This window comes from Nymphaea colorata, chromosome 13 (assembly GCF_008831285.2).
Source record: "Nymphaea colorata isolate Beijing-Zhang1983 chromosome 13, ASM883128v2, whole genome shotgun sequence".
Lineage (NCBI taxonomy): Eukaryota > Viridiplantae > Streptophyta > Magnoliopsida > Nymphaeales > Nymphaeaceae > Nymphaea > Nymphaea colorata.
Window position 1 is genome coordinate 8009464 of NC_045150.1, and position 19075 is coordinate 8028538.

At 39.0% G+C, this 19075-nt stretch overlaps 1 protein-coding gene across 4 annotated transcripts; it reads left to right on the forward strand.

Annotated features, from left to right (window-relative positions):
• The first annotated feature begins 4772 nt into the window (after positions 1-4772).
• Positions 4773-15384, forward strand: LOC116266888 (histone-lysine N-methyltransferase ATX4). Of its 4 annotated transcripts, none has more exons than XM_050081219.1 (24): positions 4773-5427; positions 5545-6486; positions 6583-6638; positions 6821-7031; positions 7892-8017; positions 8137-8205; positions 8323-8391; positions 8477-8568; positions 8670-8762; positions 9346-9481; positions 9582-9687; positions 9795-9894; positions 10020-10144; positions 10380-10525; positions 10642-10746; positions 11313-11377; positions 11451-11655; positions 12626-12709; positions 12798-12854; positions 12938-13027; positions 13279-13365; positions 13827-13901; positions 14021-14121; positions 14998-15384. In XM_050081219.1, the coding sequence occupies exons 2-24, from the start codon at positions 5563-5565 to the stop codon at positions 15083-15085; spliced, it is 3210 nt and encodes a 1069-aa protein (XP_049937176.1). In that variant the 5' UTR covers positions 4773-5427; positions 5545-5562; the 3' UTR covers positions 15086-15384. The 4 variants fall into 4 exon arrangements, with proteins under 4 accessions (XP_049937176.1, XP_049937177.1, XP_031504200.1 ...); XM_050081220.1 differs by having other exon boundaries at positions 4773-5255; XM_031648340.2 differs by having other exon boundaries at positions 4773-6486; positions 8486-8568.
• The last annotated feature ends 3691 nt before the right edge of the window (positions 15385-19075 follow it).

Below are 19075 nucleotides of genomic sequence, written 5' to 3' on the forward strand. Positions count from 1 at the left end.
TCTACTTTTTTACGGAAGCCTGCATAATGATTTTATTTTTGCAGAATCAGGGCTAGGTGAGGGAACAGTTCGGAATCCTCGGTTCATTTTCAATTTCAAATTTCCGTCCAACTTTAGTCTATTTTACGTCTAGGTGCTCACGTCTGAGAGTACGGGGGAAACAGCCGCGGCGTTCTGGTGGGAAAAGCGATCATATAATTTGTCAGTGGTGGACCAATGACACAGGGCCACGTGTCCAGCGCGTATGTAGGTGCGGTTTCTTGCATCAGCGGTTGGTCAACACCGTGGAGGGGGTGTCGACAATGTTGAAGGAAGTCCGATACGTTGGATCGAATCGGTAGTTAAGGATCCGATTCTCATAACTGGGCCTCCGGTTCGTGTGCGTCTCACTCGAATCCCCACTTTATTCTTCAAATATTCTAAAGCAGGATTATTCGAATCGGTTCCACTGTATGTTCCTTTCCTAGTGATAACCAATTTATCCGTAAACTTATCTTGCAATAAATAAGGTTTTGTTTATTGTATGAAATAATTTAACGTGGTATACGGTAAATTTTTGTAGAAAAAAATACATGATTAAATTTTACCCTCCTTACCCTCCTTTGATTTGAGGCCATTTTTTATTGCAAAGAAGTTTTTTGCATGGTAAAATTAAGTACATGGTAGTCTTTTTTTTTGTTAAAAATTGCACAATTCAAGCGTCCTTTTTCCAGCTTCCGAACCATTAATAAAAAATATAAACATTAAAAGAGTTTGAAGGTCAGGAATTAAATGTTGATAGTGTAGATTTGCAACTCAAGTCTTTCCCATTGCTTTGGTTGATCAACTTGAGAACCAATGTTACCAAAATCCACTTTGGATTTGAATATGAAATCCTAATGCTTTAAAGAATCGGTTAACTACATCAGAATTCAAATCTTTTTGTGGATCAAATCCACTTAACAATGTGTTTCTAATTCAAAGAATCAAAGGATGAGGAAAATAAGAGAATCACAAATATACAAAGGCATAAACACTTGAAAAAAAAACAAGTAATAGAAAATTAATAAAAGGTACAAGTAATTGAAATCTGTCGGATGTTGCCATATGACAACCTGGGCACCACGCTGCCTAAATGAGCCCGATGATTTATTTTTTAATATTATTTTATTTTAATATAAATATAATTATATAATTTATTGTAATTAATTATGTTATATATTAAATTATATTAAGAATGAGCTTGATCAAGCTGACCGAACTGTGGTCTGGTCCGAACCCATCTGGCGATGCGCTGACTGGGCTGGAACGGGGCAGGTGGGACGACCGCGAGTCGATTTAGAAAGGCGCGTAATTTTAAACGAAAAAACTACGGCCTAGTTGGCACGTGCGCCACGGTAGCATCTGGGCTTCATACGAAATATGAAGGTTAAAACACAAATTTACCCTTTGACGGTTATTCTGGAGGACGGAAAGGGGGAGGCCTTGGATTTGGGATGGATCACCTTTTCATCGAATCCGATTTGAACAGCAAATCATCTTCTTATCACTCTCAACGTTATATTTTATTCCTCCAAGATTATACTTTATTTTAAGTTTTGAGTGAATACAATGCATCTTTTAACTTTGGGGGGTCGTTTTTCAAACATAAACATGCATGACAAAAGCCAGCGACCACATAATTCAAATTCCCTAATTCTTTAGGGACATGGGCAGAACCAGGATTTTTTTTATGAGCGGGCCAATAGTCCAAATTCTGGATCTAGGTAAAGCTAAACTAAACCTGAATGCAAACAATACATGACACAATTAAAAATTTTCAATTTTTTCAATATAATTTTTTTTTTTTCAATTGACTGAGGTCGGGCTATGGCCTAGGCAGACCCTCTCCTCCCTTTGCCCCTGTTTAGGGCCCGTTTAATGGTTTTGAAACATAAGGATAAAAATAAATTTCTAGAAATATCTTTTAAGGAAAAATGAAACCGGAAAGTTGGTGCCTATTTCAATTATGTTGTATGTTTGATGGGGTTGAAAAATGTTTCTTGAAAAGTTATTTCTTAATTTGATCGAATGGGAAGAAAATGGTTGAACCTAATTCTAGGTTACCAAGTCAAAAATCAAAACTAGACTCAAGCTGACTATGGTCTTCTCATTCAGACGTGTAATTCAAAACTAACCAAATTAAATTGAAAGAAAGTCACGCCTAGTTGAGGCGCCTAAACAACTTAAGCTTGTTGTGAAAGTTGTTGATGCATTGATGAAGGTACACTCACAACTTTGGTGGATGGCCATTTAATTACTACTCGACTATACTCATATAATTTGTCCATCATTTACTAAGTGAAAAGCTGAGAAACTTTTTACCTTTTGATTTTAACTTTCTTGCCAGACAATATCGATTTTGGCTAGCCTTAAACGCACCCTCTTAAAAGTTTGCTCTCCAACTTTAAGACACGGAACCTCTTCGTTTGTTTCAAGAAGCCGTAGCATTGTTGGTCGGACTGGTGGGTTAGTAATTTTTGACTGTAAATGATGATGAATGTGCGACGCTTTAGGTGACAGGTATATTGTTCCTTTAGGTGACAGGTATATTGTTCCTATTATAAGTCTTGAAACAACTTTAAATTTCATAAACATGAAAAGAAAAAATTTCATAAACATGAGAAGAGAAAAAGGGACTTCGACATCATCAAAGTATCCCCTCTCCCCGTTTTTATTTTTATCATTTTAGCTTAAAGTATGTAAGAAATTCATATTTGTGCGTTTTTCGAGAGAAACCAGATCGTGTTGAGAATCTCTCCGGAGCATTTAGTCTGGATTGGGGTTCAAATCACGAATCTAATCCACGTACGTGATCTTCCAAAATAAAAAAATATTGTTCTTCTTTTTAGTAGAAACTCATAATAAAAAAAGGATAAGTTATGAAATATTGAGGAGAAGTTGGACCTAATGAGTTACTTGACAAAATATGGGAATATGGAATTTCTGGATGTATCTAACTAAAAAAAAAGGGAAAAAAACCCATAAATGGATCCAAACTCTACATAAAAAAAACTTCATTTAGGCCCCATAAAATTTATAGAAATTATACAATGGGCCTCAAGGAAAAAAATTGGCTCCGCCATTGTCAATTTCTCTCATAAGTTATGGACATTTATTTTGGAGTTTTAATTTTGAACAACACAAGTTACACAACTATAGTTTGGGTAAATAACAAATTATTTATCTCATAAGTTACGGACATCTATTTTGGAGTTTTAATTAACCACACCTATCGTTTGGGTGAATAACAATGACCAGTAAGCTTTTGAACGTTGAGAAATATGTATCCAACATTTTGCGTATATGTTCAAGGAACCACCTACTATCAGAAAATGTTAGTCTTATATAGAATGACAAAGATACTCAAATTGAGGACGAAAAATATCTGTTGTTGATGGAGGAAAGGTTTTTTCCTTTTAGGATAGTTTTTTTTTGCCTCTTCACACACACACACACACATATATATATATATATATATAAAGCTTCAATTAATAATGGATCTTTCAAAAAATTCTATTAATAGTTGAACCACTCTTTATTAAGTGGGCAACGCGGATGCGGACTCGGTTTTACGAAAATCAAGTTTGTTTTTAATAAGTTTTGAAAACTTAATTTACTCGTTTGGTGAAGGTAGTCAAGTTTTTCACTTCCGTTTACGAAGTGAGGCAACATTAGGTTATTCAAAAACGCAATTTCAATGAGATCCAAACACTCTAAAGACCTGACTTTATTATATATATTTTATATTAAAAATTTTCATTTTTTATAATCGGACCAGGCCCGGGCCCGAGTTATGGGCATTGGGCTGATTCAGGCCCGGGGCTTATCAGGCTGGGCCGACCCGATGCCCAGGTCTACACACACGTCCAGTCCAAATGCAGTTAAGAGCCTCATTCGAGTTTTTTTTCAAGAAGTGGTTGGTTTGTTAACCTCCCATTCAACCAAAATTTGTCAATCCTTGTTATGATATCAATGACTAACAAAGTTTACCCGAAAGTGGAAGAAAGATTTTATTTCACCCGTTAAATGTGGTGTTCCTTGAGTTTGTCTCCCTTTCATAAGCGTTCGTGGTAACCACTTTACCAAACAGGCAGCATTTTGGAATTAAATAAAATATTGTTTAACACCAATTAGAACGTGCAAACTAATTCTCGCTGAACGACGTCATAGGAACAGCGTTTTATCGTAAACAATGTCCACTACATATTTCTTGTTTGGTATGTGAATTAAATTTTGCAAGTTTTTTCTGAGAAAGAATAAGCTAATTTTAAGTATAGAGAGAATGCGAGGTCAGATAAGTTACATCGGTCGTTATTATCACACGCTCCCATTCGCGTGCCTAAGTAGGATTAGACAGAGTCGTGCCAAGCTATTAGCATTAATTTTGATCTCTTTGATCCCACTAACCGCCAAAGCGACGGAGCGGGATTTCTCTCTTTTGTACGCGAACACGGAAGAGCTCTTTGCACTCGAATTCCTTAACCAAGTGCCACCTTACCTTTGCTTTGCCCGCACGATTTGTGGGAACGGAAATGCGCGAACCAATCGCGCCGGCCGGTCGGAAAAGTTGGGAGATTCAAGATGTCCGGCACTGTACTACTTTCCGTTGTCATACATCTCCGGCGGTTGATGGAGAACACAATGGAAAAATAAACGGCTGAACTCGACACTCAAAGGTTCGTGGATTTCGAGAACTCGAAAGAGTTTAAATGGTTTGGTTAGGTCGATTCGACACATAAGTCACGCTTTTAAAAGATGGACAAAAACAAGTGTGGCCGTGACCGCCACGGACCCAGCCGGAGGCGGGAAAACCAGCCGGCAGGTCCGGCACCGTCTTCTTTCAGTTTTAGCCGGACTGGAGGCCGCCGCGGCTTCACCAGGAAGGTGGCCGACCGGCGATATTAGTCAAACGCCTATTTGGTCACATCGCGGCCGGAGCAGGGTCGACGGCGTAACTTTCTTTTCGGGGGAAAAATTGAGTCCTCCTCGAGCGGGAGGATTGGAGCCAAAAAGCGGGGAAGGGAAAAAAAATACATTAATTAATTTCTCTTATAAAATCGGCATTGCAACATCAGAGAGGCAGTTGGAGGAAATTCTTATCGCGTGGCCAACTCGCTGGTTCTTTCTATCGACAATCCGAGGGCACCGGAATTGTGCTTCTTGGAAGCTCTCCGGCGGTGTTCGAGGAATTACTGGGGTCGAATTCGGGGACGTTTCTGAAGGCGGCGTTTCTGGCGAGTTCCGGTTCCCGATTTATTTTCCTGCCAACTGAATGCGGCTTGCGTGTGGGAAGACTTAGAGGGATAATTTTCTTTTAGCGGAACGATTTTCCTGCGTGGGGTTTTCGTTAGCGTGGATCGAGCAGTGGAGGAAAGGAAAAAGGAAGGGGATCCGGAAGGGGATGAGGTTAAGATTCGCGTGCAGAGTTGGGGGTTTCCGCGCTTCCAGTTTTCGGAGTTTAAGGATTAGGGTTTTTTAGTTTCCTGATTGGCTATTCTTTCTAGTGATCGGGTATTCATGCAGGAGGAGATTGCCCCCACAATGGGCGCCCTGAAGCGTTGCAGTAGCGAAGAGGATTTTTACGGGGATTTTTCCCCAAGTGCGAAGAAACGGAAGGGAAATTTCCCTCGCCTCGATCTCTTGGGCGACGTTGCTGCGGCTGGCTTGGTTTTGAAGAATGGCGTTGTCTATTCGCCTGCCTACGGTGGAAGTCGGCGAAGTGAGGATCCGGAGGACATCTCTTCTCTTTGCACGGAAGTTTCTTGTTGCTCCGGAGAGCCGGAATCCGTGAAGAATCCACGGAGAATCGGGAATGGGGATCTACCGGGAGAGGTAAGGCAGGTTCCAGCGACGAGGAGGTCAAGCGGCCGAGTTCCTGTTTTGCCGTCTCGGTTAAGGGATTCAATACTCGATCCTTGGAAGAAAACCACTGTGAAGGACGTAAAATTTGACGCTGCAATTGCTAAGGAGGAGAAGATGAAAGGGTATAGTTCTCAAGAATCGGTGGAATCTGCAGAAGATTGCATTCCCGAAGTTGTTCCAAAATACACATGGGTGAGGAACTCCAGTTCTGTTAGTTCTTTCACGTCCGAAAAGGAAGGGACAGCTTCGAACCGGAAGAAGAGCAGCGTCCAGAGTAAAGTTGAGAAGCTAAGGAGGTTCATCGAGCCCCTAGCACAGAACAGGATGCAGTTCTTCAATCGGTTGGCAGAGGAGAGATCGATAGTGATGGACGAGGCGGGGAATTTCCCAGTGGGCAAGGTAAAGAATGGACATTCTGTTTACAGGCTGGAGGATTTTGCTCTCGGTGACGTTGTTTGGGCGAAATCGGCTAAGAAGTATCCGGCTTGGCCTGCAATCGTGATCGACCCGATGCTGCAAGCTCCACAAAGTGTCCTGAACTCGTGCATTCCCGGAGCTCTGTGTGTAATGTTCTTCGGGTATTCAGGGAAAGACAGAGAAAGGGTACTAACAACAGTTCGTCGTTTGCTCACGTTTGTTTTCGAGTATTTATGGGCACATTATATATATTAAAAAATTTCCGCGGTTTTCTGGTGGCAGGATTATGCGTGGGTTAAACAAGGGATGGTGTTCCCTTTTATGGACTGCTTAGACCGGTATTTGTTTTTTTAATTTCTGTGGTTAAAATTCTGTGGGCTCTACTATTTCATTTTTTTCCCATTAAAAGATACTAGTAAACCATCTATGGTACTGGCACGAAAATATGCTTCTTAAGGGTTAGCAAGGGTGTTCCCTAGCTGATATTTGTTTGTTATTTATTTACTAATTTATTTTGTAGATTCCAAGGCCAGACGCAGCTATTCAAGAGCAAGCCTAGTGATTTTAGGCTAGCCATAGAGGAGGCGTCCTTGGCAGAATATGGTTTTTTCGATCCCCAGAGTGATGGAGTGAGCGAGGATGGGCAGGGGTTATACCTTTCTGCCAATTCTAGAGGAGCCCAGGAAGCTACTGACTCGAACCAAGATCAGGAAAGCAACTCACAGGACGAGGCAAGTTTTTCCTGCTATTCCATTTTTGTTTATATGGTCTGGTTGATGACTGTGGGATCGGCAACACTTTGTGAGAATGACCTTGAACTATAAGGTCAGGGAGATTCTACTGCCAGTTGAATTGGATGGAGCTGGTTTTGGATGCTTAGTCCTTAATGGTGCATAGATGCTTCGGGAACCGAACATTCAATGGCCTTGTCTCATGGTTCCACAGTTAAGTCGCATACGTGGCTTGTTGGTCGCCCCTTATGTCGCTCCATGCAGATCTGCAGAAAACCTTTTTCTTTCTTTTTTTTTTCTCTAGTGCATGCCGTTCCTCTTTGTTTTAGACACCGACTATGGACCGCCTCTCATGCGTGGAAATGTTTTGGTCTTTTTTTGTGCATTATTGCATGCTATTTCTCCACCAACTACGTACTTGTATCCATGCTTAGACGTGTGACAGCGACAGCTCTGAGAGTTGCATGACAAATTTGTTGGTGCGTATGCTTCCACAACCAGATGCATTTTCATGGAGCTGGCCACTTTCTTGCTTCTTGCTTGTTGAAGCCCTCGTTTCTGGGTGAAACTGACTTCCGAAAGTTGTTGCTTAAGCAACTGAGCTTCTCTTTGTCTCGATGTTCACACTTCTTTGACACGCTTTTTGACGTTTTCAGTTAAACGCTAGCATCTGTTTCCTTCTGTACTTGCTTTGCGTTTGCGATGCTTTGTCGGTTCGTCCAATAGAAATGGATTATGAGCTTTTCTGTTATTACTCTTGTTGCTGGTTGTTCATTAGTTCATTTCGTCGCTGATCTTGATGTATACGCCCGTGTCTTTGTGGACACACCTTTGAACCACGAGATGTGATTTCTTTGCAGGAACTGCTGCCAACTCGGGAACCAGGACCATGTTGTCATAGCTGTGGTGGCAATCTTCCTTCTAAAAGTTCCAAAAAAAAGAAAGGCAGCTCTTCAGGCGTGCTGTTATGCAAACACTGCTCTAAGGTAGCAATTTCAAATTTTCAAGTATCAAATGTTTCTTCTCTTCAAGATCCATTGGCTGCTTAAACTGCATGCACATAAATGATTGTTGTTAGGACTAATTTCTCATCGCCATTGCACAGTTACTCAAATCTAAACAGTATTGTGGCATCTGCAAGAAGATTTGGCATCATTCAGATGGTGGTAGTTGGGTAAGAGAAGAGAAAGCATACTGAGATAGCTTTGGACCTTTTGGGACTTCACTACCGTTGAACTGTTGATTTTGAATGATTGCTTTTATTTAGCTTTGGTTCCTATTTTCTTGATAGGTACAATGCGATGGTTGTAAGGTTTGGGTACATGCCGAATGTGAAAAGCTTAGCAGCAATTGTTTCAAGGTCTGGTCCTTGTGCTATATTCTTGTTAATGACTTTCTCTATCTCAATCTGTTAAGAAGTATCCTTATTCTTTTCCTTGCTGAAGGACTTGAAGGATGCTGATTACTTCTGCCCAGAGTGCAAAGAAAAGTCAAATCCTGTTACCAAAATATCAGCAAAGTGGCAGCAAGAACTAAGGTTCTTTTTGTCGTCTGATTATTATTATTGTTATGGCTACAGAGTTGGTGGCAATGTGGCTTCAAAATCTTATTATGATCATCATGTCAATGTTGAAACAGGTCACAAAATGGTTCACAGCATTATCCAGTTCCAGATGAGCTCAAAGTTGTGTGCACAGGGGTGGAAGGGATATACTTTACGAAACTTCACCTGTATGTTGTCTTCACTAAAAATAGCTAGATACAATTTTGCCCTCTGGTTTCTATTTCTTGCTTGGTTTGGTTTCTTTTGAAGTTTCTGGATCTTGTGCTATGCACCACTAACCACTACGGTTAGCATTAAATCATTGCCATATCTGCAATTTTGAATGCTTCTGGAATTGTAACCAATGTGTTCTATGTTCTTTCATTGCTACTGCCTTGTGAAGAGGATTTGGTTAGAGGCTTTTTTCACAGTAAAATAGCATGCATGTCCTGAGCTTATTATTACTAGTTAAATGGATAAGAAAGGACCAGGTGGACGATGCCAAGATTTGTGTCCACTACGTTGCTGGTTGGCTATTAATAGAACCTCAAAATATGAAATTTAGTAGATGACCCAGTTAAGGTAAGCCTAAATTGGGCCATCGAAGATGCCCGCAAGTACATTTTTGACTTATAGTGTGAGGACTCGTGCCAATTGTGAGCTTTGAATTTTCTGTGTTTTAATTGTTTCTGTGCAACATTGTTGTTTAATTTTCTTGTTTGGCAACTAGAAGATTTTGTTCTTATATTCTTCATATGGATCCTCTGACAGAGTTATGTGTGGATGTGGTTCTTGTGGGAACAACAAGAGGACATTAAGTGATTGGGAACGACACACAGGTTCAAAAAAGAAAAATTGGAAAGCTAGTGTTAAAGTGAAAAGCACATTGATGCCACTCAGTCTTTGGGTCTGTACTAAAATTCAACTGTTTCTAGTTTGTATTACTTGGCTTATCGCTTTAGAAGTCAACTGTCTCACTTGTGTGATGCATATTCAAATTTTTGCAGATTGATCAGGTTTCAGCTTATGATCCCCATGGTCTTCTTTATTTAAATCCAGAAAATGGCAGTTCTATGCGTCTAAGCAAGAAAGGTCTACTAACTTACCTGCAGGGTAAATGATCTTGCTCTTCGAACTATTCAATATAGTTTATCAGTAATTATCCTCAGATGCTTGTATAGAGCTCAACTATTGCTCACTGTTATATTCGACTATCACAGAAAAATATGATCCAGTTTTTGTTAATTGGACTACTGAAAGATGTGCCATATGCCGGTGGATTGAAGATTGGGATTACAATAAAATTATCATTTGCATCAGGTACAAATTTTGTTTCTTGCATAGAGTTATAAGCATGGCCTGATTGCACAAATACATCATTTTTATGTTCTCTGTCCTGCCAAAGTCATTTATATTACAACTTTATGCACTTTTGTTCCTTTCAGATGCCAAATAGCTGTTCATCAAGAATGTTATGGAGCTAGAAATGTGCAGGATTTTACTGCTTGGGTTTGCAGAGCATGTGAGACTCCTGATATCAAGCGGGAATGTTGCCTCTGTCCTGTCAAAGGCATGGTTTCTTGTTATCGATAACCTGCTCAATATGCTGCAAGATTTGAAATTTTGGTTACATATTTGTTTCTTTAAAGATAACTGCTTCAGATGACCTGGGTTACATCTGTCTTGTTTCAATTATTTTTCATTTTTTAATGCTGTTGAGTACTTTTTTTGCCTCAACCTTGGAAGAAAAGGATCTTTTGGAAGGTGGCTAGGATCACACTGACATGGTTTTCCTCTCTGAATAGGTGGTGCCTTGAAACCGTCAGATGTCAAACCACTCTGGGCCCATGTTACATGTGCTTGGTTTTCTCCTGAGGTTTCTTTTTCAAGCGATGAGGCCATGGAGCCTGCAGTCGGAATACTGAAAATCCCGATGAAATCCTTTCTTCAGGTTAAATGTTAATATCTGCCTTGAGGATGTTGTGTATTTCATTCTTGAACTTCTCTGGGAAAGTGAGATGCAGATATTTTATGTTTTCACATAATTCATTTGTTTTTTTTTTCTAGGTCTGTGTCATCTGCAAGCAAATGCATGGTTCTTGTACACACTGTTGCAAGTGTTGCACACCATATCATGCAATGTGTGCATCAAGGGCAGGCTACCGAATGGAGGTAAGTTTATCTTAGAAATATCTTCTGATTGCAAAGCAGATTGGTTTTTAGGCACACATGCTGCTGGTTTATTGAACTTGCCTTTCTGTCTTCTTCCAAGCAATGTTATTTGTTAATATGTAGGCTGAATCTTGCTTTAATGCCCTATTTTCAACCTATTATTTCATGAATTTAAGGTTAAGTGGTTCTCTATTTTATCTCTGTTCACTATATTTCTTCCAATTGATTTTAGTGTCATGTTTCCTTCTGTGGCATTTAATTAATTACATTTTTTTCAAAATGTTGACTAGTTTTTGTATCATTAAGTATGTATAGGTATGTACTTATGTATATTTTCTGCATGTGTGTGGGTGTGTAGTTGCATATTCAGTACTTCCTTGTTTGATATGATAAATAGACTGCCCGTTCCAAATTTTCAAACTAATAACCATTCAAGAATAACTTTCTCAAATAAACATCCAAAAGACAATTAGACCTGTCCTGTATAAGGCTGGCTATCTTTGGCACACTTTTGGATTTGTTAGCAGCTTATTAACTGTTAGTAAATTTTGCCTTTGGAACTGCAGTTACACTGCATTGTGAAAAATGGCAGGCAGATTACAAAGATGGTTTCATACTGTGCCTCACACAGGTAATTTTTGTATTATTGATTAGGATATTTGCTATATTTTTCAAAGAACCGTCTCTTAACAACTACTGCACAGGGATCCAAATCCAGACACAGCTTTGGTGATAAAGACACCTCAAGGGGTGTTCACGATGAAAGGAACCCAGGGCAAGGAGAAACATACTCTTTCAAAGACAATGTCATTGGACATGGAAGTTCCTAGAGGAGCAGGTTCACAAGCTCCACTGCCAGTGTCATCATCTGCTGCAAAATGTCAGACCTTTGAAAAGACTGTAAACAGGGTATGTTAATAATAGCATCGATTGTAAAATTTTCACATCACAAATTTATCCTATTTTTCCAGAGTTAATTTACTGTGTCATCTCACACTAGCTCACTGCCAAGAAACATGCATTCAGGCCGTCAATGTGGGAAGACACAAAAGCAATGGACTAAAAATTTCATTAGCAAAGATCAGAATTGGAAAAAGAGAAAATTTATATACACGCAACGCATTAATTTATGCAATGCAGTAAATTTAGTAAATGAATACCAGTGTCAAATGCTGTGCAGCGGAATGTGCTTGAGGAAGAGATTAGCAGGTCATACATAGATCTAAATGGCTATCAAACAAAGCCCCCAAGGCATACTTATAAAATCCTAAACTCTATAAAGATGCACCTTGAGTATACTTTGGAACAAAAAAGATGAATATCAGATAAAGTACGCAAAATATGCTTTAGTATAAGTCCATATTGATGAACGGATCCCTCAGGCATTTTCTTTTAATGATGTCTGACATAGTGTTCATGTCATTTTTGGCTTCAAATGTATTTGCAGCTTGTGACTTGGTTTTCTTGTCAAATTTTAGAGATGATTTAGTTATCTGAAGAGTAGGAATTTATTAATAGATTCTGATGAAATTATGTGTTTCAGTTCAATGATGGGAACAGTGATTTTTTTGGTAAGTATGAGGATCATTTGTTTAAAAGCCACAACTCCTTTAGAGAACTTAGTAGTAGATATATAAAACAAATTCCTAATCACGTAACTTCAACTGTGGTTCAATCCAACGTTCTACACCAGCATATCGGAACCCAATGTTTGCAGGGTCAGTCAGGAATACATGGTGTTGTGTTGAATCAACTGACATGAAATGGTATGCCAAAGATTTGGAAAAAGTGCTAAAAAACATCAAATATAGCAAGGAATTTTGATTTGATATTGTTTCTGAGAGCCTTACTGATCTTGGATCATTTGTATGTACTGAAGGTAGCAAGGTGTCCTATAGCTCATCGGTTGATGGGTGCTCACCATCACTCCATTGAGATAATTCAGGGCCTTAATTCATTTGCGGTAATCTTCTGGTTTTAATTACTTATATTTGTCATTTTTTTTTTCCAACAATTCCAAAAAGTTACTATTATGCCTACTTTCTGGACAGGAGGAAAAGGACCCTATATATTTTGTCACTTTTGAGGATCGCCTGTCATATCTACAGGTGAATCACCACTACTCTAGCAGGTTATTTCACCTTTTTTGTTTTAATTTTTGCTAATATTTTTTTTGGTTACTCTGTGTTAGTTAACGGAGAAAAAAAGAGTATGCTTTGGAAGATCTGGAATACATGGTTGGGGTCTCTTTGCACGGCGAAATATTAAAGAGGGAGAGATGGTAAGTTCCTTGTTTATAAATACGAGTTTATTTTGTTATTAACTCTTTGCACCAAGCATATTGAAAGGTGATCTCTGAAATGCTTTTCCTTTATTACTTCTTGACACAAAGGAAGCTTCTATTTTCTGTTCACCACATTCATTGAAGAAACTTAACAAGACCAGCCGTTTTTTCATATTTTACTGAAGGATAAATTTTGGTTTTTGATGATTATCGTGATTTTTTGACAATGTATTACATAATATCACCAGGTACTTGAATATCGAGGTGAGCAGGTTAGACGCAGTGTTGCTGACTTGCGTGAGGCACGTTATCAGGCAGAGGGCAAGGGCTGCTATGTAAGTCATGCTTAGTCTGCCCTCCTGGGCTGAACTTTTAGATTTCAAGTTATCATCTCACTACTCTTCCTTCCCTTGCCATTGCTTTGCAGAAGTACCTTATTTTTTCTTTTCCCATAATAGATGTGGGGAAACATGCTGGACCCCACATGCAAAATGTAACTTGTTTAGCCTCGTGAAATGTAAATGCTGCCACTTCCTTTTACTGATCTGGGCATGACAATGCTTTTTTATGTTTCCTCATTATGTGGGGAAAGGTTATGTTTGGGTGGGTTTATATCCAAGTGTCACATCAGAATCACTATTAATAATTGTAAGGAGAGGATGGATGTTTGTTGAATCATCTTGTATCCTCTAGCATTCATGTAATCGAATGATTGTGTGCCGGACAACACATTTTGGCATCTCTTTTGTCCTTTACCTTTTCTTCCTTTAATCTGTTTCTGCATTTCCCTATGCAGCTGTTCAAAATTAGTGAAGAGGTAGTTATTGATGCTACAGAAAAGGGGAACATAGCACGGCTTATCAATCATTCTGTACGTTATAAATGTTTTCTGTTATCATTTCAAGTGCTTACATAATTTGGTCAGTTTTCTTATCTGTGAGAATCTTACCAAACAATTAATTAATTGCCATTCATTTTTCCTTGTGATAGTGCATGCCAAACTGTTATGCAAGAATCATGACTGTTCGTGGTGTGGAGTGCAGAATAGTTCTCATTGCCAAGACTGATGTTCTTGCTGGAGATGAACTAACGTACTCTCTCTCTCTCTTTCACACACACACACACACTGTTCATGCACACAGATACATCTACATGCATGCACACACATCCACACATGGACACAGTTGCTGAATTGTACACACTGACATGGCTTGGCAAAATTCGCAGAAATACTGAGTAGTTTCTTCCGTTACTAAAAAAAAAAAAGCAGGAGGGCTGTCCTTAAATTGATGCTGTCTTGTGTAATGCTTTGGACTAATAGATGATTAGATGTTCAGAGCATTTCATTAGAGCGTGATTTGCTTTCTGGCAAAATCATTCTTTATTACTGTAGCCGTCATTGACCATGCACACATTCAATATAAAGCATGTCTTGCTCTTAATTATTGGAGTTATAATGATTGTCATGTCGTTTAGATGGAATACAATTGTCATCTTCTGGTTAAGCTAGATTATCAGGTTGTTTTCCTGTAAAAGTGTTTCTTAAGGTTGCGAGGTCTTTGTTGTTGGGAAGAGCTCCACTTTTCTGTAATTTTGGTCTCATATCAAATGTATCGAGCCTCGGCCATCTTGTTCTACATCCATCTATTGTAGACTGGAAAATCAAATGCGTGCTGTTTCCTGATCTAATTAGGTTCATGGGCCTAGTCGGTGGAAGTAGGCACGTCCAACACCTGTTCCCATGCCAACCCTGCATTCTCAGAATGTGTTTCCTTGTTGTTTCTTATATTGTTCAGCTATCCTCATTTACTAGCTACTTGACAATATTTTTATTTGTTAGTTTGGTTTTGGTGGATTTTCAAAATTTGACTTGATTTTCTCTTGAAATTGGTTCTAGGTTGATTATCTTGTTGCTGTTTAATGGGTTATGTTTTGTCACTCATCTCCCTCTTTGTTCTGATAAACAGGTACGACTATCAATTTGAGGTTGATAGTGATGAGTGTAAAGTCCCCTGTCTCTGTAGATCGCCCAACTGCCGGAGATTCATGAACTAGAGATATGCTAATTAACATGCCCCTACTTCCCTGCGGCGATTTGTAAGCATCAAATCAAAGCTGCTGGATATTGGGAAATTGGATAGACTAATCTCCACTGATTTACTTAGGCCGATATTTTATGCTGATCCTCCTGCTCCGTGTCAGATAGCTGAAATCCTCGATCCATTTTTTTTATAATTCTTTAAAGTGTAATAAGCTCTGCTGATATCATCGTAAATTTGTAAATGTTGGTGAAAGTACCAATTGTTCACATTGTTATACGTGCAATTCGATATTCAAGATTTATTTCATTGTAACCTCTCTCTTTCTCTCGCTCACGAATTGTGGGTAGGGGATTGGAGAATTTCACGGGGCCTCTGTAGTTACATTGTTCAGGTGCACTGTTGCGTCATATTTTTTTGGACCATTTAATGGCAGACCAACCAATTTCCCAAATCCAAAGTTCAATCCCCTAAATCCAATAAAACAAGTTTTAAAAATTTAGTGACCAAACAAACCATGTTTTATATCTGGATTCCTTCAAAAATCAAATTTGGATTTATATCTGATCCAGCTAATCTTTACAAATCAAATCCAAATTCAATTTGACCAAATCAGTCCTTTTCAAATTTCAGGTCTGATCAAGTTAGATCTTTGCCGAAACAAATCCTCTTTCAAATCCATTTGGATCCACTTCAAAAACCTGAATTAAGTTTATCTACTTCCAAATTTAATGTCCACATCTGAAATCGAATTTCCCAAAATGGATTCATTGTTCAAAATCTAAATCAAATCTTGTATCTGATACCAAGAACATAAGATTTTCAAATCCATACTCCAAAAATTACAAGTTTGGGTCCTCAAATTCAAGCCTGGGTCGATGACAATACCTTCGTGTTTAACTTCAAACTTCGGATCTTTGTAATTTACATATCGGTGTCCTTTAAAAATTTAAAATTTTATAGAGATAATTTTTTTTTCACGAGACACCAAACATTTCGGTAACAAATTTTTTATTAACCATGGTGCAGTGACTCAGTTATCATGGAGCTATCCTATATAACTAAACTCAAATTCACCCAAGTTCAACACTATGGGGCCTTCACCTATCTTCGGCCATTATTTTATCCTTTAACCTCTGGATCTTTGCTATTTAAACCCGATCACTATTCTTACCCTTCGTTTTCGAACCGACCCATAAACTCATGACCGCGTAAATCGCCATGGGACGAATCGATTTCGAATTAATTTCAGCTCGGATCGAATCGAGCCAATCATCGTCTTCCTCCACATAGTCAATGCTCATCGTCTTCACTTGCTGAGACTGGGAGACCGCCATTTTTAGCGACCCTGCAGGACCGGCACCACGCACATAATCAGGCGCTTTGTAGCTCCACCCAAAGCCGGCCGACTACAAAGCCTACAACCATTGCATAAGAAAGAGGGGCCACTACTACCTCGCGAACGGGTGATCTTCTTTTCGTTTCGCAGCAGGGAGGGAAGGAGAGGAGGCCTCACCGCCATGTTGAAAAGGATGGGTCACACCGGACCAGAGGTGGAGGCACCCCGTCGCTGAGGATGACAGCTGCACCCCCAATCCCTCGGCTGTTGGCCCCCCCCAATAACTCGGGGAGGAATGATCGTTTCGAAAAGAGCACAGGGTTAACCCGCAAGGTGCGAAGCCTCTAGAACAGCCTTCATGAGAAATATAAACCATGCCCTTGCTAGGTTCAGAGGCCCGAACCATTAATTTCATGAGTAGAGCACGAAAATTTTCATGAAATCGGCCAAAATAAGAGTTAGAACTCTATGCTTACTGTATGCTCCGGATGGTTTGTCTAAAAGCTCGATGAATTATTGAACCATTACGGCATCATGGTTCATGGCTGCTGCTCATGTCATTGAGTGTGTGACAAATTTTTAACTTTTAATCATCCAACAACAATTATACACATAGCAGTATAGTTACTCCTTGTTTATAAGCACTAAACTTTCCAACTCTCCAAGCCCTTTACTCTGATCAGTGATGAGAATAAGGTCCCAGCGTAAATATTTTGAACTCCCCTTCTGTAGATTACACTATTTGGGATTACAAGTTACTGTTGACGTTAACTTCACAGAATTGAAAAAAAATTCCTCGAACTGGGTCGTTAACTCTGTCCAGGAGGGGCGGCATTCGGATAAAGTTGAACCTAATTTCAAGTAAATTACCATCACTGAGATTCAGTCTCAAAATTAAAGACACTCTCCATAACTGAACCTAGTTTAAACGATTTTCATCCTGCGGACCTTCTTTTAACGTTTCTCCGAAGCATTTCCGGCACATTTTTATGCCAGTAAAGGCGTCTCGCCATTCTTTTACGTATGCTCACATTCGTTGTTTCTCTTCCCGCATTAAGATGCATCAATCAAACTTTTGCTGGCGCCTCTTCCCTTTTACAGGCGCTTTTCTTTTTCCGTGCCATTGGATACTGGAATTCTTATATGATGATTCATATTCTAATGTTAACTGTATATAGGTACACGCATACACATTTTGGTTACAGAAGAAAAAGTATGAACGACTATATTTCAAATCATGCTAAGAAAAAATTGTGTTCTTTATATGTACTTTCGATAAAATTACTCATACCACTCGAATTTTCAGTTCAATAGTTACGCTTGAGGAACGCCCCTCGAGGAATTATTAACTATCATTCAAGTAAACTTGGCCCTTCAAGATCTTCTCACTTTATCATGAGGTGTGGACCAACTTTGTTAAAATTGGTTTTTCATCTTACTATCCAACAAAGAGTAAAAACTCCCACCCTTCCCGAATCTTCCTACGATGACATGTTATGCCTATTCACACACCCTTAACTCAGCTATGTTATGCCCCATAATGCAAACCCCTAAATATTTTCAACATGGCTGGAACTTCATTCAACCTTTATGTTACTCATGAAAGTTCATTTGTATGAAAAGGAAAACATCTTATCATAACATGAAAATGATGAAGTGTGGGTCCTTTGCCGATTTTAGATTTTTAAAGGGTCCATTCTTCCGGCTCACGTATTAGGTGGTCTATTTTATTTCCACCAAGAAAATATATGCATACAATTTCTTGGTTATTTTACATGGTCGAGGAAGAATCTTAATTCTACAAGATGCATGTCTTGGTTGGTGAAGGTGAACCGGCAGGTTGACTTCGTGGGTAAGTTATTTGTCATTTTATATAAACAAACCATCAAGCAAATGATTTTTTTTTTTTCTTTTTTCTCGTTACCGACAAATTGGAAGATATTTCGTGACATCAATATATTGTGCACCAAATTTCTCCTTAAAAAAAGTACAAAAAGAGATAGTTTTGTACCTATTTGACAATAAAATTACAGCAATACCACCGCAGTATAAGGAACCAACCGGTGAGCCTGTCATTCGTTTGGCGCGGAAGGCCGGTAGTTTCAGAAACCGAACGTTGAGCCCATGGCAAACTAGTAATTTGTCTCACAGTGGAGACTCTAAAAGACAACCACAGCCCCAACCTGACGGTGCAAGCCCGCCAATGGGCCCGGCGCCCACAAAACTTTCATCCAACGGGTCGAATCCTTGATCCAAGTATGGCTTCATTGAATCATTTTGAAATCAGTATCTCCACCCAGGATTTATATGGGGATTTTTCATTTTTGGGTACAGAGTGTGGACATTATTATTTTTTTATTGTTTTTGTAGTTCTTAACAAATTTAATTAAAATGGGTGGCCTCCTTCAATCATGTTTCAACACCTTTCTTTGAAAGTTGGTGCACTTAAGGGGTCATTGGATGTAAAAAACTGCCTGATGCAGATTTATAAAACACTTGTTTTATCTTTTATGAATCGTTGATTTATAAAACGAAGTGTTATTGTTGTCAAACAACCCTTAATTATATATTGTTAAATAGATTTTATGTCTTCATCTTAGTTGGTCTCATCAAAACGCTCGCTTTCCTTATCATTACAAGTATCGCGTTCATTCCTTATCAAGTATT